Source organism: Trachypithecus francoisi, unplaced genomic scaffold (genome assembly GCF_009764315.1).
Source record: "Trachypithecus francoisi isolate TF-2019V2 unplaced genomic scaffold, Tfra_2.0 Lachesis_group2, whole genome shotgun sequence".
NCBI classification, from domain to species: Eukaryota; Metazoa; Chordata; class Mammalia; order Primates; family Cercopithecidae; genus Trachypithecus; species Trachypithecus francoisi.
Window position 1 is genome coordinate 65,632,803 of NW_022681465.1, and position 22,644 is coordinate 65,655,446.

The 22,644-nt window shown below is 43.4% G+C and overlaps 1 protein-coding gene across 6 annotated transcripts in view; it reads right to left on the reverse strand.

The window, feature by feature from the left end:
• The window catches only part of DROSHA (drosha ribonuclease III), a 139,993-nt gene that overhangs the window by 91,619 nt on the left and 25,730 nt on the right, over nt 1–22,644 (reverse strand). For all 6 annotated transcript variants that reach the window (XR_004429776.1, XM_033179268.1, XM_033179273.1 and 3 more), the window contains 4 exons: nt 18,650–18,730; nt 9,315–9,401; nt 7,177–7,263; nt 204–275 (listed from right to left, as the gene is read on the reverse strand). Coding sequence is in view for 5 of the 6 variants with exons in the window: in XM_033179268.1 (XP_033035159.1) it covers nt 204–275; nt 7,177–7,263; nt 9,315–9,401; nt 18,650–18,730 (327 nt within the window). In the remaining variant the exon portion in view is untranslated. The remainder of the gene's footprint in view (nt 1–203; nt 276–7,176; nt 7,264–9,314; nt 9,402–18,649; nt 18,731–22,644) is intronic.

The following is a 22,644-nucleotide window of genomic DNA, read 5'->3' on the forward strand; positions in this document are numbered from 1 at the left end:
CAGGTCAACAAGTTGAAAATTGGCCTGAATTTTAACCTTGATACTAGAGCTCAATTTAACTGACTCTTTCAACAGTGATTATGATACTTTACAGATATTCCTGGCAAAAGCCAGATCTGGCCAAGTTCAATGCTTTCAAATAGTAGTGTGGAATAAGCAAAAGAGCAAACAACATCAAACCATTACACAATCTTTTCCCTTACCTCCGGCATCATCTCTTCAATGAAATGAATCGTGTAGTCTATGTTGAATCTAATTACTTTACACAGTGGAATCTGCAATAAAAAGAAGTGAGGTTCAGTTCCCCAACATCTCCCTGCAGGCTCATATTACACACGTTTGTTACCTGACCCATAAGGCCACGAACCAAATGAGAAGGCTTCACCTTCATCTCAGTGGCTAACAACACTGCACATGCAGCTTGACCACAACTGCTGGATTTTAATGACAAGAACCCAGCTGTCCTGGCCTCTCCAAGAAACCTGCATAATGTGGTGCTTAATTAACAGGATTAGCAGCAGCAATACAAACATAACAAGAACCCATTAAAACCACACATATCACATCTAAAGAATTAATAAAACCATAACCATAAACATTTCTGTTTCTCAAGTTTTTAAAATATTTTAGAATCTCTGGCTCCTTAGGCAGATCAGGGATAGTAGAGTGATAACTCATCAATTATGGATTCACAGGTCACTGAAAACACCCAATTCATGCTCCCCAGCTGGCTCGTGAGCAAAGGCAATTGTGGTAATAAATAATAACAAGTGATAATAAAAATAATAATAGCTAACATTTTTTGAGCCAGGCACTGTCCCAAATGCTTCACAATATTCATTCATGTAACCATCACAACATCCCTATGACATAGGTTTGGCTACCATGTCCACTAAACAATGCAGGAAGCTAAGGCAGAAGAGTCATCAAGTACCATCCCTAACAGCTAGCTCGGTGACTGGAAAGTCTTCCTCTAGACCCCAGCTCTTAGCCACTAGGGTATACCCTTCTCATTACCTGTTCTAACACTCAGGATACATGTGAAAACGAAGGAAGGCTAAGCATAAAAAAAATCCACACCTATCTTACTTTACCAATAATAGGTTTTCCGTAAATATATTTTTGAATGAATTAAAGAATAAGAAAGGGAGGGAGAAAGATTACTGCAGACAATTGGCTGGCTAGCTGGGGAAAATAACAGACTCAGAAGTCCCAGAGATGCATTAACTGAGTTTTCCCGGCTGCTTAATCTGACCATAAGATGATTTTATATAGATGTAATCATTTTCATAAACCATAGCAATCAGAAAGAAACAAACTTTAATTCTGTCAGTGAAAGGGATGGTAAGAAAAACAGAAAAATAGTCTTATAATGCCATCTACTGGCAATCTTTTTCTGAGATACAAAGTTTAGTTATTGGGGGCTTTTCCTTTTTATTCTAAAGAACAGTGGTTAATTCGAGTGAAACTCATGATAGCCATTATCATTTTTAAGTTCTACTTTGTTCTTAAAATCATTTAAAAATATTTAAGAGTTACAAAATTTTGCATGATTCAACATATTTTTAAAATACCTATTCTTTGCTAACAACTACATTAGATTCACAGGTACTCTAAAATAAGCTACGGGTCCTATCTTAAGAGGTAAAGATGTGTAAGAAGAAAGGCATGTAAGCAAATACAAACAGAATACAATGCAATGTAACTTCTAAGTTCAATTAAAAAACAAACAAGCAACCAAAAAAAGTATAAAGCGCAAAAGAACCAAAGAGGAGGTAACATATGAGTTGTCTTCAAAGATGGGGAGGGGCCGGGTATGGTGGCTTATGCCTATAATCCTAGCACTTTGGGAGGCTGAGCAGGGTTGATCAAATGAGTTCAGGAGTTCAAGAACAGCCCGGCCAACATGGTGAAACCCCGTCTCTACTAAAAATACAAAATTTAGCTGGGCATGGTGGCGGGCATCTATAATCTCAGCTACTCGGGAGGCTGAGGCAGAAGAATCGCTTGAACCCAGGAGGCGGAGGTTGCAGTGAACCAAGATCGTGCCACTTCACTCCAGACTGGGCAAAAGAGCGAAACTCCATCACAAAAAAAAAAAAAAAAAAAGATGAGGAGGGGAGGAATTTTCCAGGCCATCCAGAAAAAGTTGAGGCAGAGCAGCTGTTTAGTTTCTAGCAAAATGGAGGAAAGGGAGCTGAGGAAAGAAGTAGTAATTTCATGGTTCAGACAGAAGTACATGGAGAGAGAGATGCCAGGTGATCTAGAGAGGAAAATACGAACTCTATTACGCAGCCTTTACAAACCATGTTAAGGTCAGGGCTTATGGATATATGGCAAGAAGAAATCATTCAAGTACTTGAAGTTAGAGATTATCATCATCTACATTTCAGAAGAGACACTGTGGAAACAGTGTTGGAATGGCTTGTAAGGGAACAAAGAAGACCAGACTGAAGTCTAATGCAATAGTCCAGGAGCCAAATGAAGGGAAGACAGGAAAGGAAGAGAAAAATTTTAAACACAGGAGATATTACTGAAATATACAGTGATCATTCTGATGTGGAAGGAAGAGTGAAGAAAGAACTGAGGATCATTTCTGGGTTTCTGGCTTAAGTGAACAACTAGGTCACTTAATTCAGGAGGGTGTCCCCTGAGTACCTCAAATTCAATATGCAGGGAAGATGACGAGTCTAGATTCACACAGGTTGAGGGTAAAGTATCTGAGGAAACATCAAGGAGGTTCATTTCAAAAGGCAATCTAAAATGTGAAAGTGGAGTATTAATACAGAGGTACATGTCACAGCTATAAATACTGATCTGGTGGGGATCAGAATATGCATGGGTGGAACTGAATTACTCAGAGAGTATACAGGAGAGAAAACAACGGGAGCTCTTGGGAATTCTCAAGAGGTAGGCAGAAGCAAATGTGCAAACTTTCCTCCTTGCTATCATAGGAAAAAGCACTCTGCTTGATGATTTATGCATGTACAGTCCTTTTCCTATTTCATTTTAAGTTAAATCACTTCTTGGAATTCCTTCTCTGACCTCTTTTCTTTGTATATACTTTATTTTCTTTTGGGCTTCCATCTATACCACCAGAGCCATTCTCAGACACACAAATTTGGAAAGGCAGGATCTCCTCATCTATTCAAACTATGATCTCTCTAAGTGTCAAGGAGAGCTTGTTATTTTGCTACACAATGGTCAACCAAAAAACTGTAACTTCAAAGATCACCAAAAAACCTCCCAGCAAATGCCATCAAATAATATAAATGACTACTATCATGTTTGAATATTTAAAAGTAAAGACTATCCTATACTGACTTATACTCCTACTTACCCTAGCAAAAAACCCAAAAAACTAAAAAACTCTCCAAACCTCCATCTTCTAACTCTACTATTTCCACATACTGATTGACCAAATCCAGGGGTCAGCAAGTCCACTCCAAATGGGAAGCCAACTACAGTGGGAAGGAAATGATCCAGGGGTTTTCCTGTGCTTTTGGGAATATGACAAAATACTATATAACTCATACATATATCTTACATTTTTTTTCTTTTTCTTTTTTTGAGACGGAGTTTCGTTCTTGTCACCTAGGCTGGAGTGCAGTGGCGGGATCTCGGCTCACTGCAAATTCCGCCTCCTGGGTTCAAGAGATTCTCCTGCCTCAGCCTCCCGAGTAGTTGGGATTACAGATGCCCGCGACAACGCCCAGCTAATTTGTGTATTTTTGCTAGAGACGGGGTTTCACCATGTTGGCCAGGTTGGTCTCAAACTCCTGACTTCAGGTGATCTGCCCACCTCGGCCTCCCAAAGTGCTGGGATTACAGGCATGAGCCACTGCACCTGGCCCTTTTTCCTTTTTTTTTTTTTTTTTTTTTTAAGAGATGGGGTCTAGCTCTGTCACCCAAGCTGGAGTTCAGTGAGGCAATCAGCTCACTGCAGCTTCAAACTGCTGGGCTCAAGTGATCCTCCCACATCAGCTTCCACAATAGCTGGGACTCAGGCCATTTTGAACTCCTGGCCTCAAGCGATTCGCTTGCCTTAGCCTCCCAAAGTGCCAGGATTACAGGTGTGAGCCACTGTACCTGGCAAATACACATATCTTTAAAACTTCAGATAAGTTGTCAAAGCTCTTAACATCAGGTATTATAACAAATGTGCTCCATAAAAAGGTAAAATTCTCCCAGAACGCTTTATACTCAGCCAACAAGGCTTTCAATCCACTTCAAGACCTTAAGAGAACTTGTAGAACTAGATGTGGTGGAGATTCTATCATTACCATCATTTGCATGACATTCTTGCTGACATTCTCTCTCTAGCAAGAAAAGGAATCAGACTGGTAAAGCAGTTTAACAATTTTTTTCCTTAGGAGGCTATTTCAAATTCAAGAAGCCTTTGATGGATCTAATTCCTATGAACTGTACAACACTCAGCTTAAAACTCAATTTATTTTTATCAACATCTCTGACATAAATGATGGGGTTTGTCACAGAATAAAGTTCTCATCGAGAACTTGAACATTTACATAAAATATATGCTGAACAGCCAGGTGCGGTGGCTCAAGCCTGTAATCCTAGCACTTTGGGAGGCCGAGACAGGCAGATCACGAGGTCAGGAGATCGAGACCATCCTGGCTAACATGGTGAAACCCCGTCTCTACTAAAAAAAAATACAAAAAATTAGCCGGGGGTGGTGGCGGGTGCCTGTAGTCCCAGCTACTCGGGAGGCTGAGGCAGGAGAATGGTGCGAACCTGGAAGGCGGAGCTTGCAGTGAGCTGAGATCCGGCCACTGCACTCCAGCCTGGGCGACAGAGCGAGATTCCGTCTCAAAAAATAAATAAATAAATATATATATATATAATATATATATATATATGCTGAAGCCAGAAATTTTTTCTGTCCTTTTGTTTTATAATAACAGTAATGACTGTGACTAATTTAGCATCAGTGGCCTCTCAGGTCAAACCTTGTGCTGGGGGACGTTTTTAAAAATGATGTTTTCTATTCACTTTTGCTATAAACCTAAAATTATTGTTTTGTTTTTTTAAGTCCATATTTTTAGAAAATTATGTCTGATTCTCACTAAAACCCCAAGCATTGCTATCATTAATGAAGTTCAAAGAATTCACTTGTCCAAGGTAAAAAAAAAAAAAAAAAAAAAAAAAAAGGATTAGAAGATTCAAACCCAGCTCTGTCTGAAATCCTTTCCAAAGAGAGAGGTGCCAGTATTTATTATGTGCCAAACACCATGATAAACACTTTTTATGTGCCATCTTATTTATTTTTCACAAAAGCCAATGAGATTGCTCCAACTAATACCCTCATCTTACAGATGAGAAAGCCAAAGCTTATACAGATTGAAATGTCAAATCACAGAGCTATCACTAATTTTAAACCCTGGTCTCTCTAAAGCCACACTGCTATCCTTCGTTGTTTAAGGTGATCCTAAAAGTCAAAATAAGATCTCTATTAATTCTAGGGAATCAAGAAATAAGATGAAGAATAGTTTTAAGTATTTTCATGCTAACTAAATTCTGTGTATTTATAAGCCCTTTGTGGGGGAAAAAGAGACAGGCAGTAGATGGTGGGGGGTGGAGGGTAATCAACTCTAAGGCTATGAGATTTGGTGTAACAAAGGGTTTGAAAGTTTGTGACACTTAAAAAAAAAAAAAAGCAAAGAAATCATGAAAATTCAGAAACCTCTTAGTACCTTTCCATAAAGATTACTTAAGAATGGCCTAATATTATTGCTTTTCTATATTTCTTTATTTATTTGAGACACAGTTTCACTCTTCTGCGCAGGCTGGAGTGCAGCAGCACGATCTTGGCTCACTGAAACTTTTGTCTCCCAGGTTCAAGTGATTCTCATGCTTCAACCTCTCGAGTAGCTGGGTTTACAGACGCACACCACCACCCCTAGGTAATTTTGGATTTTTAGTAAACACATGGGGTTTCACCATGTTGGCCAAGCTGGTCTCGAACTCCTGACCTCAAGTGATCCACCTACCTCGACCTCCCAAAGTGCTGGGATTACAGGCGTGAGCCACCGCGCCTGGCCCATATTATTGCTTTTCTACATTAGTGAACAACAGATGGTCCCCCTTGAAGAAAAACATAATATATATTATCAAATGATTTTATTTTTACATTTACAATGTAATCATCTTCTCAAAGAAAATTCTCTAGGATAAAAAATACTGTGAAATAAAGAAAATCTCATTAGGAAAACAATTTGTCTTAAATTAGCATCACTGCTATGTAATCATATCTACTTATATGAAAAAAATGACAAAAAAGGGCTAAGGTAAGGCAAAAATCTGAGTCTTAACTGTACTCTCCAATGGAACTGAATTTCATCTGTGAAGTAAACAGTACTAAAATAATTTTTCAAATTGCAGATGTAATTTCATGTAACCAAACCAGAAAAGGTTAAACAACATTCCATTTGATGTGGATATATAATAGCTACAATTCAATAACTTCTACAACAGCATCTGTACTGGGTCAAGTACACTGCCACACATCACTTCCTGTGCCACTGCCAGCCAATTCACTCTACATCCAACTGGAGTAAGACAGACAATTCCTGGGACTGCCAGCATGGAGATGGAAAGATTCTGACTCACGGATCAGGAACTTCCATTTGAACCAATTACCAACAAAGCAGACTTAATACCTGTATAAAAATATCATGAATCCATATGTCAAAGTCTCTTGAAGACACATTCCTGGGATTCAAAAGCAGAAAATGTACTTCATGAATTCAGGCTCCAAACGTCCTGAATAAGCTCTGTTTCTTTTGCTCAGAGACTAAACAATGGCTTCTCCTTAAAACTTTCCAACTTTCTTTTGAAGGACAACCAACCCAAAATAGCTTTAACACATTACTACACAGTTTATCCTCCTTTTCCAAGCTTTCACACTCTCAAAATGTTACTGACACATGTTTACTTACAGCATTTAATGCAGACCGAACCTGTGACTCTTTAACACAGACGTCACACTGCCACCTGACGCACTACTGCAGACTTCCTGCAGCTCATTCACGTTACAGAGGGACGCAGAGGAAACGTTTCTTAGGAGGCAGATGACAGGAAATGTTTTGACTTTTGGAAAGAAGGGATGAAGGAGGTACAAGGAAAGAGAAAAGCAGCCAACTAGCACATACTTACATTGGTCAGGGGGGCATGTGCAAACATAGAAAATCCTTCAAAGATATACTCGTGATCATCGTATTCTATGACAGTTGGCCTGTCAGTCTAAAAGCAAACAGAAACATGAACCCCAAATTAAATAAATGACACAGTTTGCATGTGCAGAAATCCATCAGGACTCAAAGTAACCAATAGAACATAAGGACTTCCTTTCAGACACCAGGGAGAACTTTATACAAAGTTTAATTTTACATGAAATTCTCTGGCTTCAGATAGTAAGTATAATATTTATGTACTTAGACAATTAATGAAGTAATATTATGGGTGCCATAAATAAATAAAAGGCTACACTAAGCTTCATTTTCTAGGAACTTATTTTATTTAATCTCACAATACTACCAGTTTTGTTCTTAATGAACTATATTTCTGAACTAACAGAAGTCCTAACAGGAGCAAGGTAAATAATACAGCTAACTCAAATGCAAAGTGGAAAAAGACTCAGCATCATAGAGTGGAGACTAGCAACAGCCTAGAAGTCTCTGAAAGGCCTCTGGGTGCCAGAAGGTCAACCCCTCATAGCTCTACTCCCAGCCTCTCCAAGAAGTCAACCAACAAAACACTGCAAAAAATCAATTCCCATACAAGTTCAAAGGCCTTAATTCCCAGAAAATTAGATTTGTAACTAAATAATACATATATCAATCTAAGCATGAGGGACTCTATTTCTTATGCCATTCTTATAACCCAACATTGTGTGTGTGCGCGTGTGTGTGTGTGTGCGTGTATGTGTCTGTGTGTGTGTGTGTTTTTGAGATGAAGTCTCACTCTGTTGCCCAGGCTGAAGTGCAGGGGCATGATCTTGGCTCACTACAAACTCCACCTCCCAGGTTCCAGCAATTATCATGTCTCAGCCTCCTGAGCAGCTGGGATTACAGGCATGCGCCACTATGCCAGGCTAGTTTTTGTATTTAGTAATGGGGTTTTCACCATCTCTACTAGGCTGGTCTCGAACTCCTGATTTCAAGTGATCTGCCTGCCTCAGCCTCCCAAAGTGCTGGGATTACAAGCATCAGCCACCAGGCCCAGCCATTTTTAACCTTAAATGCTAAATATGGCTGTAATTATTAAGACTGGTGGCCTATAAGACGTATTTCTAACACAGATACTAGATTTCATCCTTTTAAACATTATCTACTAAGAACAACTTGGAATAAGGGGAAACAAAAGAATATCGAAATATATATTATTTGTTTTGCCAATATTATTGTTAATTTATATTTGAAAACCTTAACAAAGATGGTCTAAATTAAATAAAAGAGAGCCAGGCACAGTGGCACATGCCTGTAATCCCAGCTATTTGGGAGGCTGAGGCAAGAGGATCACTTAAGGCCGGAGTTCAAATTCAGCCTGGGCAATAAAGTGAGATCTCACCTCTGAAAAAAGAAAAAAATAATGAGCAAAAATGGTATAGCCACTTTGGAAACAGTTTGACGTTTCTTCAAAAACTTTGTTGTTGTTGTTGTTGTTGCACAGGCTGGAGTGCAGGGGCGCGATCTCGGCTCACTGCAAGCTCTGCTTCCTGGGTTCACACCATTCTCCTACCTCAGCCTCCCAAGTAACTGGGACTACAGGTGCCCACCACCATGCCCAGCTAATTTTTTGTATTTTTAGTGGAGACGGGGTTTCACCATGGTGCCCGCCAGCACGCCTGGCTAATTTTTTATATTTTTAGCAGAGACGAGATTTCACCGTGTTAGCCAGGATGGTCTCGATCTCCTGACCTTGTGATCCACCCACCTCAGCCTCCCAAAGTGCTGGGATTACAGGCATGAGCCGCTAGGCCTGGCCGCTGTTCACTAATTTTTAAGAGATGTCGAAGCATTCTATATTTTCTTCCCACTCCATAGCTCCAACATTGTTGGCTACTATGAATTTGGCTATTAAGTGATGCCAACAATATTTAATGAAAAAAAGATATAGTAGTATAGTGAAGAGGAAGCTGACAGAAACATCATCGTGATAAAGATCAATTTCTCAACATAAAAATAAAATATATTTCAAAGTAAGAACATTTAAGAACGGAATAACTTTAGCCTATTCACATTTTACTCTATTTACATTTTAAATGATATGCATGTGATTCTTTAGAAACTTACTAAAAAGTTCGTAGGCGGGGAGACTGTGATCCGGTAGTGGAAAAGTCTGCCAGCATTGTTGGTCATAGGACGACAGGGCTTGATAGCCTGAGGGGAAAAAAACGAAAATCAGTTTACAAGTAAAACAGAGTATTTTTACTTAAAAATATATTGTATTTCCTAGATTCACATCTAACAAAAGAGATTTTATGTCTGTTCCTTCACAGACTGGTAGGAAAGAACAGTACTGGCTTTGTCATACCTAGACCAATAAAAAAGGGCTGGCCAGTCTCCAGCTCTCAGCCACTTCCTCAGGTGCTGGTGAAGCAGGGATGTCCAATAAGGCCATAAATGTCTGAGGGTTTTGGGGCCTCCAAAATACCGTGAACTTGGCAAATGAGCAGTTACCATCCATGAGGGTGCCGGGGGACACCCACTGGACCACGAGTACACATAGGTGGCCTGTCCTTGATGAAGACCTGGTATTCTTCCACCTGACGAGGCGAGTAGGCCACGTCAGTTGTAAGGAGAGTCTGAAGGAACTCATGAGGCTTGCCTGAGATGGGCCCATTTGGGACTCCCCTTTATTGCAGCTGCCAGTAGAAGTAGCTCTGACCTTGCTGCAGACTGCTGGACTGCATCTCGTCCTGTGGGTGATGGGCCTGGGAAGCCCAAGGAGAGCGATGCCAGCTGTCAGACCTCTGGCTAGAGGATGCCAAGCTGGGGCTGGGAGAGGTGTGAGCTGCAGCTGGGAACACTTGGTTGGGTGGTTATGTCTTGGCATTTTCCAGCATGGCAAAGGCCCATAGAGCTTGATTAACTTCAGAGGCCAAGAGAGCTCGTTTGGCCTGTGATGGGGCTCCCCTTAAAAACAACTGTAAAGTAGGGCCAGGCACAGTGGTTCATGCCTGTAATCACAGCACTTTGGGAGGCCAAGGTAGGAGGTCTGCTTAAGCTCAGGAGTTCAAGACCAGCCTGGGCAACATGGCAAAACCCTGTCTTCACAAAAATTAGCCTGGTGTGGTGGTGCATGCCTGTGGTCCCAGCTACTTAGGAAGTTGAGGCAGGAGATCACTTGAGCTCAGGAAGCGGAAGTTGCAGTGAGCCAAGATTGCACAACTGCATTCCAGCCTGGGTGACAGAGGGAGACCTTGTCTCAAAACAAAAACAAAAAGAAAATCATAAACATTTGGCTGCAAGGTGGCCTATACAGGGCTCTCCCAGCGGTGCCCCAGTCCCATGGAGGTGGCAGCTGCATAAACCCACTGAAACATGCTTAAATGTTCCTTCCTGAACTTTACACCAGCCATTTTCAGCCCTTGGTGGAGAGATTCATGCTGAGGTGTGCTATTCTCCAAGTCATGAACAGTCACTGCAGCACAGGACAGGGACAGCTTATGGCCGCCCGCTCTATGCCCACAGCCCCATCAAGTTGTGCTTCCTGGATAACCTTGACTGGGTGTTGAAGTCATGAGAGACCTTACCATCTTTGGAGATAGCTACCGTTATATTTTTCAGTCTGTGAGTTACAGACCACTTCCCGTGTGATACACACAGTACAGCCAGTGACAACTTTCTCACTGAGTCCCTGCATCAGGTCTTCAAGGAGGCTCTGAATTTCTGTCCTTGACAAAGGGTAAACCTCTTTGCAGACTTTTACGGTGTCTGGGGCATGCCTCCTCATCTGAGCAGGCTGTGGAGGTAACAGCCACTGTCCTAATCATGACCCAGGTGGTGACTGGTAATGCCTGTAATGCAACCAATGGTTACCCCGCAAACTCAGGATCATCATTCCACAGCTTGAAGGCCTATGGATCAGACAGGCCAAGTGATGCGACTCTGAGCTGAGGCTGTCTGACTGGAGTACACAGCACCCAGCAGGCATCTGAGGATGGAGCACATCCCTGGAGAAGCTGCGCAGTCCCATCAGGAGTGCAGAGGGTATAACGTGTCCTTCAGTGATTGTACAGATTTGCAGGGGATCATCTTCTAAATCCCCCACTGGCAGACAACAACAGAGAGGCTTTCTGCAGATAAACCCGACCTACGACTTCCTGGCCTAGGGTGTCACAACTGGCAGTCAGCTCATGAAGCCAAGGGTGTCCCCGGCATCCAGACTGTCCTCCTCCACTTGGGAGCCTGTCCCCGCTTACTAGGGGCCTGGAAGAATCTTAAGAATAATTTTGGGCCGGGCGCGGTGGCTCAAGCCTGTAATCCCAGCACTTTGGGAGGCCGAGACGGGCGGATCACGAGGTCAGGAGATCGAGACCATCCTGGCTAATACGGTGAAACCCTGTCTCTACTTAAAAATACAAAAAACTAGCCGGGCGACGAGGCGGGCGCCTGTAGTCCCAGCTACTCGGGAGGCTGAGGCAGGGGAATGGCATAAACCCGGGAGGCGGAGCTTGCAGTGAGCTGAGATCCGGCCACTGCACTCCAGCCTGGGTGGCAGAGCAAGACTCCGTCTCAAAAAAAAAAAAAAAAAAAAAAAAGAATAATTTTGGCAGGTTTTGCCTGGTGGCAATTTCCATAACAGAGGTAAAAAGTACACACAGTAGGTAGCAATTGGCCAGAAAGCAGAACAAAAACTGCCAGACCTGATGTGGAATAGTCCATAGGGCTCACCCGATAGCTGGATCAGAGCTAACTCTCATGATTCTCTCAGAGAAATGAGTGCCACTACTCACCTGCTTAGGCAAATGCCATCACCATCCCCAACTGTCGTGTTGGTGGGTGGGGTGTTTCCAATGGACCTAATTAACCAGCTCTTTCAGGAGGGACTTCTCCCTTTCCATCTGATTCTCCTCAAAGATAAGTCTTAGTTACCAACCGATGCTCAAGCAGTTTGTTCTGCTTATTCTCTTACAAGATGGACAGCAGATGCAGGCCAGATATAGCCAGGGAGTCAGATGACCAAGTCAACAGGAGGGTCTTCATCCAGAGACCATCCTCAAGTTTGGAGGATCCTTCTCCTTTACTTACACCTGTATTCAGTCCAGATCAGTTACCAGATGTCTCTTTTCTAAAAGGAGTTTAAACTATTCTTGTAAGGGGAAACTTTAAGACTTATGAAAGCTCTATCTGTGCCGAGGTGGCCTTGTCTCCTGGAAATCTCCAGGCTAGGTTGTAGACTGCTGGCACAGGCTGACACGGACAACACTGCTGACATGGAGTATCGGCCCTGTGAGACACCTGAATGAAGTTATGGCTACTCTTAATCTTATAGCCACAATATGCCACTTACAACATACTCCAGAGGGGGTTCAGACCATAAGATTTAAGGATCTTTCTAGATCTAGAATCCTATGACCATCTTCCTTTTACTTATAAAATAACATAATAACTGACCTTTGGTTATACTTATGAATAAACTGAAAAAAAAAAAGTGGGGAAATTAATCTGAGAACTAACAGCAGCGAGAGTTAATAGGAAATTTTAAAAGCTGGAAGGAATAAATATGCTGGGTAAAAATCAAAAAGGTCAGAAATGAAGAAAGCATGAGAGGTGGTGGAAGAGAATATGTATGGATCTTAAGACAGGAAAAAGCTGGCCAGGCACAGTGGCTCATGCCAGCACTTTGGGAGGCCAAGGTGGGCAGATTGCCTGAGGTCGGGAGTTCAAGACCAGCCTGACTAACATGGAGAAACCCTGTCTCTACTGAAAATACAAAATTAGCCAGGCGTGGTGACGCATGCCTGCAATCCCAGTTACTTGGGAGGCTGAGGCAGGAGAATCACTTGAACCCGGGAGGTGGAGGTTGCCGTGAGCTGAGATCAAGCCATTTCACTCCTGCCTAGGCAACAAGAACAAAACTCCGTATCAAAAAAAAAAACGGGAAAAGGCAAACAAAGCCAGCAAAAGAAGTGTGCTGTGACAGCATCAGCTATGATGGCATGATTGGGTGTACCTGTGATAGACATGGGGATGTGCTGCACAGACCCATGTTCAAGGAAAGACTTGCTGCCTGGCTGTGGAGGGCACAGATAGCAGGGAGCTTACAGCTATAAGCTTCTTCAGGATCTCTCTCCACTGCAGATCTCCCTCCACTGCAGATCTCCCTCCTGTGACCTCAGGTATGGCCCAACATCAGATACTGAGCAAGGCAGAGGTATAAAGGCCCAGCCATTTCAGCCCAACTCAAACGGAAAATATGCATTCCACAGATCACTCCCAGGCTAAATGCAGCTTTCAGTTCAGCCAATCCTTCTGTCCAATCCTGCTTCCACCTTTCGTTGATGCCTAATAAATCTCATGCACCCAAAACTCCATCTTAGCATCTGCTTCTAGAGAACCCAAGATGCAGCTGTTGGTACTAGGAGTGACCCAAGAAAACAGCAAATAAGATGGTGTTTTGGAGCTCAATCACCTCCCAACAAGCAATGAAGATGCCATCACTGGTGGTAAGTGGAACACAGACAACCCCTGGCACCAGATGGCAAGGCAACTAAACTTTAAAGATGGTGAATTAGAAGCTGTACACTGGAAGCAGGCCAAACACCCAGGTGTTTAAGACTGTGGAGAAAATGGTAGCTATAAGAACAATGGTTATGATCCTTCAGGGACGGATGGCTGTCACTAAGCACCACTGATGCTCTACCATAGTCCCCAAACCTTAGTCTGCCCAGAAATCACCTGGAGGGCTGGTTAAATCTCCGGGTGCTTGTTTCCCACTCCCAGTTTCTGATTCAGTGGCTGGGATGAGCTGAGAATCTGCCTTTCTAACAAGTTCCCAGGTGAAGCTGTATGAGTCTCAGCTGGAAGCCTTCACTTAGAGAACCACTGCATTATAGAAGTATAACAGCAGAGGAGGAGAAAAGACTATTGGAAACCAGATGTGAAAGCCAGAAGAAACTCTCACTACCTACGGTGAGAGGTCACAGCAAGGACCAAGCCTAAGGCTTACCTGTGAGAGTGGCCGAACCTCAAAGGCAATTAGCCACGGTCAGGGCCCAGGAAACCTGAAATGGGGACATTTAGGTTTTGACTCCCCAGATTCCTCTAAACCGTCTGACTGCAAAGATGGCACATCCCTCCCAATTAAGAGCAACTGCTCAATTGTGCCAGAAGACAATGGAAGAACCTACAAGACAACACTATGCCCCCTCACACACTCCAGGCCAATACCTATAATTGGGGTCATTTCAGGGCCCCAAACGGGGAGGTGCTGGAAGGCAACAGATTATATTTCAAAAGAATTCCAGGAACTAACTAGCATGTAGCAACAGCCAGAGAAGTCTGCAGAGGACATGATGATGAGAGCGCTTGATCAACAGGGCCAGAACATAAAATCGTTTAGAGAAGAGTATATTGACTTGGGAGCACTCAGGATACAACAACACCAGGGTATGTTGAGAACTCCCTACTAGCATGGCTCCTAAAAGCATGAAGAAGCAACGACTCACACTGAGCAAAGCTGAAATACCAGAATTGCCGGGGTAGACACTGGAGGAAGGAATTCAAGGACTCAAGGAAGTTAGAATGGATACAGTATCTATGGCTGGAAAATATGCCAAATAATTGTGTTGCATGGGAAGCCCCAGAGGACACACCAAAACGAATGTGCAGGTGATAGGAGCACAAACATCATGAGGAAGATCAGTGCCAACCTCCTCTGCAGGCCAGGGCTGACCACAAAAGTGGTCAGAGAGCAGAGCTCGCCAGCAGTAACAGGGATGACAGAATCCTGAAGTAAGAGATGCCAGGTGATAGGGCTAAGTGCTGGAAGCCAGGCCACAGTGGCAGCCACGGGGGTCTGACCCACAAAGGTCACGGAAATAGTTAATAGAACATGGTGTCCTTGGGTACAAAACAAGTGGGTAACCAATACGAGTACTACTTAGTTTGTACAAACATGAGAAATCAAGAATGGATAACCAAGAGACTGAAGGCAGGTCATTCCAATAAACAGTCACACTATTCCTTGCCCAGTTCCAGACCTGATCACGTTTTTTGGACTGAAATCCACCGACTAAAGAGGTGGTCAGATCCCAGGAGGAAGGACCCTGTAACAAAATAACAAGCAAAAACAGCCTTGACAACCCTGTCATTCCCCAAAGGGGCTTATGGCCATTTACCTGGGGAGCTGTACACTGGGAAAAGAAGAATAGCAGACAGTTCAAGCCATGTTAGATGCAGTATCTGAATCATCATTGATACTTGGAGACTGGATACATCACTATGGTACCCCAGTTAGAGTAGAGAATAAGAGGCCAAGGTAACAAATGGATCTTGGTCAAGGTCTGACTTACAGTGGGCCTACTGAATCACAGATCTACCCAGTGGTCCTTTCCCTAGTCCTTGAATGTACCACTAGAATTGACATTCCTGGCAGACCCAACGTGCTACTCAACACTGGGTCCTCGACATGTGGAATAAGAGCTATCCTAATGGGAAAGTCAAGCAGAAATTAAATTAACACAACACCCGTCAACCCACATCAAAACCAATATTGCACTGGAAGGATAGAGGAGATTAGTGCCACCCTTAAGGATCTGAAGGATATAAGGGAGATGGTACCGGTCCTATCTCTGATTAATTCACCTGTCTGGCCCCTGAAGGTCCTGAAGGATGACTGCAAACTACCACAAACTCAACCAAGCAGGAGCTCTGAGTGTAGCTGCCAGGCCAGGTGTTGTAGTTTAGCTGGAGCAGATATAAAGTATATGGCAACTGATTAGGTGAATGGGTTATTTTCTATCCCAATCAGAAATGAGGATCAGAATGATTCACAGACATTTATAGTTTTGCCCCAGGGCTATGTTAATGCTCCCACCCACTCATAATACCAAGGAGTTCCCAACCGTCCAGGCATACTGCAGAAGCTCACACTGCTCCATTACACCTCTGACATTATGATGATCAGGCATGCACGCATGCACCACAGTGGATGTGAGATCAACCCTACAAAGATTTAGGGGCCTGCCGCAGCCACACAATTTTTAGGAGTCCAGTGGTCTGGGGAATGCCAAGACATCCCCTCCAAAGTAAAAGACAATTATTTTATCTTCCACCTCCTACAATGAAGAAAGCACAACACCTAGTGGGCCTTTTCAGGCTCAGGAGGCAAGAGAATGCACATGCAGAAACACTGCTTCAATCCACTTACAGAGTGGCACAAACGGCACAAACAGCTGCCCCCGCTGAGGACAGCCCATGTGAGAAAGGGCCTCAGCTGTTCCAGGCTAGAGTATAAGCAGCCCTGCTACTGGGGCCATATGTTTCAGCAGATCCTACAGTGTTGGTGGGAAAAGATGCCAAAAGGAATCTGTGGCAGTCCACATTGGGAGAATCACAATGCTGGTCCCTGATGTTCTGGAGCAAGACCTGCTATCTACAGTGAAGACATACGTGCCTTTGAAAGAATATTCCAGATGTGCTACTTGGCCCTGATAAGAGATGTAAGACCTGGCCAAGAGATACCAGATACACATGTGGCCAGAATCACCCATCATAGGCTAAATTCTGTCAGTCCCACCAGGCAATACGGCATCAGCAACAATCCATCAAAAGGCAGGCGTGGTACTGCCAGAGTCAAGCATACCCAGGAGCCAAGAGCACAAACAAGCTGCCTGGGCAGGTGGCCCGGATCCCCACGGCTCCACCACTGTTGCACCAGCTCCCCTCCCTCAGCTGATGACTAAGGGTGTATGGATGAAAGCAGAGGAAAAAGCCCAAACTTGGTTTACAAATGGCTCAGTTGGCAAGAGTGGGTGAGCCAAAAACAGATGGCACTACAGCCTCACTCTGGGATGGTTCTGAAAGACAACGCTGTGGGGAAATCTCTCCCAGTGGGCGGAGTTTCAGGCAGTGTACCTGGTCATCCACTTTGTGTGGAAAGAGAAGTGGCCTGAAGTTATAGAGATGGACTCATGGGCAGAAGCAAGTGGTGGCCATGCCAGCTGGTCAGGGGCCTAGAAGAAAAGAGGACGGATGAGAAGGTCTTGGGGCAGAGACTTGCAGGTGGACAAATGGAAGGGAGCATGACGAGCTCTATCTCACACATGGAGGTCCGTCAGACAGCACCACCATGGAAGAGGTACCAAGGTACCAAGCAGACAAAATGACTGGGGCAGTTGGTGCCAGCCACCCTCTGACCTCGGCCACCCCAGAGCAACAGGAGGGGCACATGAATGAAATGACCACAGCAGCAGAGAGGAGGCTTCACATGAGCCCAACAGCGTGGACCCCACTTATCAAGGCTAAGCTATATAATTAAGCTAACTTCCACTGCCAAACATCCAACTAGCCAGATACAATGACCCATGCTGAGTCCCCAAAATGAGACCATTCTTCCAGGAGACCAAACTGTCACCTGCCTTTCCTGCCTACAGGTCCCTAGCTGGCACCACTGCCCATCTAGTCTGCCTTCAAGGAAGAGCCTGCTGTCCAAATGTGCACTGTGTAGTCAGCACACAGCCTGTAGCTATTGGCTCCTTCAGGGTCAGCCTCAGCTGCAGAGCCCCCTCTCCCAGGGTCGTGCCCTTCCTGGGGCACCTTGCTGTGGGGACTGAGACAGATGGGGGTATGACGGCCATTCCAGCACAACACACAAAAATTCTGATAAGCCAGGCCTGATCAGGCCCACATCACAGGGGAATAGTTCCCACCTCTGCTCTTTTCCTGTCACAGGTGTTGATCCTTCATCAACATCTCAGAGCTCCCAACCTGAAGCATGTGCACAAACACTCACAAGATGCCACCCTGTCCCACAATTCCTCGCTACACTTGCCGACTTTCAAAGACAAATGAGCAGAAGTGATGCAAGTATTTCAAATTATCAGGCACCATCTCCTAGTCTTTATTCCCATTATTATTGAGCCCTCAAACAAGCTTTAAATAGAAATTAAGGTTTTACGTATACTGTGTTTAAATATAATGAGCTGAATTATAAAGTGAGGAGCCTGGGATTAACAAAAATAGCTTATAAAAATAAAAGATAAAGGGAACAAATGAGGGACAATAATTGAAAGGGACAGACTAACAGAGAGAGAAGACATGCGCCTCAGAGCACTTTAGTAAGAGCGTCTCTCCAGGGCCATTCATAGCCACTTACGATGAAACATAAAACTATAACATGTACAGTTGAAGAATACTTAAAATGGGAAACACCTATCAAATACACCATGCCTATTTTAAATATAAAACTACTAAAACTTTTGTTAATGTTTCCTCGAGAACATTCCCCACTCCACCCCCAAAACCCAAGTGCTTTCCTCCGCAATTATCAGTAACAGAGACTATCAGGGAATATGAAGAGAATTTTGATGGTATTATTTCATTTATGGGGGAAAGAACAGCAACATCTGTCTACTTCTGGCTTCTCGGCATTTACAAACATAATAACCCAAACCAGTTACCTCTTCTCCAGGATAAATGCTGTGCCTAATTCCTGTGCGTCTTGCCTTTGCGCTGCATTTGCAGAGTGGTCCATCATTCATCTGTCAGAAACACAATATAATTTTTATTGGAGGGAAAAATCCACACCATGCACAATGATGCCTCCGAAAATGTGTGGGTTTTAATGTCATGAGCACTGAAGCTCTGAGAGGCTGTCACGGTTAGAAGATTAAACGGGGCCGGGCGCGGTGGCTCAAGCCTGTAATCCCAGCACTTTGGGAGGCCGAGACGGGTGGATCACGAGGTCAGGAGATCGAGACCATCCTGGCTAACACGGTGAAACCCCGTCTCTACTAAAAATACAAAAAACTAGCCGGGCGAGGTGGCGGGCGCCTGTAGTCCCAGCTACTCAGGAGGCTGAGGCAGGAGAATGGCGTAAACCCGGGAGGCGGAGCTTGCAGTGAGCTGAGATCTGGCCACTGCACTCCAGTCCGGGCGACAGAGTGAGACTCCGCCTCAAAAAAAAAAAAAAAAAAAAAAAGAAGATTAAACGGATGTTCCAAAACCAATAAAGCTGCAAACTCTCTATATTGTCTGATAAAGGGAAACTGTATGACAACCCTGCATTCCCGAGTTATTTGTGCAGCCAAGCAGAAAATATCAATGTCAGCACACTGTTTGCCCCCATCTTCTTCTACCAATTCCCAGGACATTTTTGTTTCCCTATTTCTTATCTCAAGAAAAATGACTCTTTCACAAAAGCAAATTTTATATCCTGGAGGAACACATACAGCGTTTTGAAGGTGACCTGCGGATTCAATGTTTTGAAAAGAGAAACTGTAAGGTACCTCACTAGCGGAGAGAAGAAAATGCTACTAAAGCCAGAAAAACTTCCCACACTGGTCAGGTTAGATTATATCTCTTTCCCTGAATTTGTTTTAGTGCCACAAACTCCGCCCACAAGGCTCCATGGGCAAGCAATTCTTCAAAACTTCTGGAACGGATGAGTGCTAAGCATGGGGATGATAAAGAACAGCGGGTCCATGTGCTCAAGGAATATCTGTTCTAGACAGGAGAACAACATATATATGATATGCTTCATAATTTAAAAGAAAAAAAAATCACTCGAAAGTAGGTAATGCTGGGGCGTCAAACAGATGGGATGGACAAGAAAACAAGAGGGCTGCTCCACAAGAGGCACCAGCACGCATCAGAAAAGGAGAGAAGGCAGGAAGTCCACGTCATGCTCTGGGCCACGAGACCCATATAAATAAAATGGACCATTTATGTGGGGGAGAAGAACAAAAGAAGCAGAACTAAGATCAAAATCTGAAGGGCCTCACAAGCCAGGTTCATGAGTTCCTCTGGTATAGATGGTAATACTGAATCAAAAACAAGACCAGAGCTCAGATAGGGAAAATGAAGAAGTGGAGTTCCATTTCTCTTTCTTTGTAATAATTTAAAAATATAGGCTGGTCAGAGTGTAATGGTTTTTACAAATAATTGATCACAGCCAGTTCGACTTCTTCGTTCCTTCTCCACTCCCACTGCTTCTTCACTTGACTAGCCTTAAAAGAAAAAATACATATATACATATATACACACCCATATTTCTTTAAAGTTATTGAGATTTATAACTCATTATGTCCAATTAAAATATAAAAGTCAATAAGACTTTTTGAAAAAAAAGTGTTAAAGTAAAAAGCTGTAACTTTGCTTTAGCCTCTTGGGAAATCTAAAGATCCAGGTGGTACAGCAAAGGAATAATTTTACTGCCGAAAAGAAAGATTATGTTAAGATATTATCTAAAGTAACAGCTGGCTCCCAACAGGATTTCATCAAAAGTCATAACATGGCTGTGCGCAGTGGCACACGCCTATAATCCCAGCACTTTGGGAGGCTGAGGCAGACGGATCACCTGAGGTCAAGAGTTCAAGACCAGCCCGGCCAACATGGCAAAACCCCATCTCTACTTAAAAAACACAAAAATTAACTGGGCGTGGTGGCGGGCGCCTGTAATCCCAGCTACTCATGAGGCTGAGGCAGGGAGAATTGCTTGCACTAGATATGCAGAGGTTGCAACGAGCTGAGATTGTACCACTGCGCTCCAGCCTAGGCAATAAGAATGAAACTCTATCTCAAAAAAAAAAAAAGTTGTAACACACTCCTAAGGCCGGGTGCAATAGCTCATGCCTGTAATCTTAGCACTTGGGGAGGCCAAGGCAGGCAGATCACTTGAGGTCAGGAGTTCAAGACCAGCCTAGCCAACATGGTGAACCCTCGTCTCTACTAAAAATACAAAAATCAGCTGGGTGTGGTGGCACAAGCCTGTAGTCACAGCCACTGGGGAGATTAAGGCAAGAGAATCACTTGAACCTGGGAGGTGGAGCTTGCAGTGAGCTGAGATCGCACCACTGCACTCCAACTCCAGCCTGGACAACAGAGCAGGAGTTTTTTGGAGACTCCGTCTCAAAAAAAAAAAAAAAGTTATAACATACTCTTAATGCCACTCATGACTTCTGTGATGAAAAATATAAAAAATTAACGTAGTGCTCACTGATCTCCAGGGAAGTAGAGACATCCTACATGCTTGCCTTTTATCAAGGTCTGGGATCCTACATATTCAGCCCTTCACAAGGCTCAACTATACAGAGGACACAAAACCAATAACACTAAACAGCATTATAGAGACTATATACAAAGCACTGTTGAATTTCTGATAGAAACAGGTATCCACGGAAATCAGTGTAGAGGCTTCTTGTGAAACAGGAAAACAACAGTCAAGTAAAAAGACTAGAGGGCCAGGCGCAGTAGCTAACACCTGTAACTCCAGCACTTCGGGAGGCTGAGGCAGGAAGACTGCTTGAGCCTAGGAGTTTGAGACCAGCCTGGGCAACATAGCGAGACCTCATCTCTACAAATAATTTTTTTAAACTAGCCAGGCAGACCGGGCGCAGTGGCTCACACCTGTAATCCCAGGACTTTGGAAGGCTGAGCCAGGTAGATCACCTGAGGTCAGGAGTTCGAGACCAGCCTGACCAACATGGAGAAACCCCATCTCTACTAAAAGTACAAAATTGGCCAGGCGTGGTGGCGTATGCCTGTAATCCCAGCTACTCGGGAGGCTGAGGCAGGAGAATCACTTGAACCTGGGAGGCAGGGGTTGCGGTGAGCCAAGATCGCACCATTGCACTCCACCCTAGGCAATAAGAATAAAACTCTATCTCAAAAAAAAAAAAAAAAATACTAGCCAGGCATAGTGGGGCGCCCCTATAGTCCTAGATACTTGGGAGGCTGAAGCAGGTGAATCGCTTTGGCCTGGGAAGTCAAGGCTCCAGTGAGCCGTTATTGCGCCAGTGCACTCCAGCCAGAGCAACAGTGTGAGACCAGGTCTCAAAAAAAACAAAATAACCCATATATGGAGGAAGTTTATTTTAGGGGGGACAAAAATGTCCTAAAATTCAATTGTAGTGATAGTTGTGCAGCCCCATGAATATACTAAAAAATGCTGGATTATAAATTTGAAGTACAATTATATCGTATGTAAATTATAACTCAACAAAGCTGTTTAAAAAGAAAACCAAGTTTTAAAATGCACTGACAGTTTTGCAAACATTTCTGCTCAATTCCAAGACAGTAAAAGGAACACACAAAATACATTTCTCCCAGACATTCTATAAATAAAAGATGGATAGCTGTTGTCTAACAAGAACCAGGAGAAAAGCATTTTAATTAATATAGAACATTATAAATTTACTCACGAAATATAAATTTTAAATTATCTTTTTATAGATATGCTTTATTATGCTTCCTAACTTTACAGGGATTAAAGATACAATTTTTGTACGTATTATATATCTGTGTGACACAAATCTTTTTTAACAATGCTAATTTTATTATGTATTACTTCATATTAAGACAGTAATTAAAAATAAAAATAATTATGTCCACCTATTATGTCATTAGCTCAAACATGCTTAACAAGGAAGAGAACTTGTGACTGTTACCAACTTAA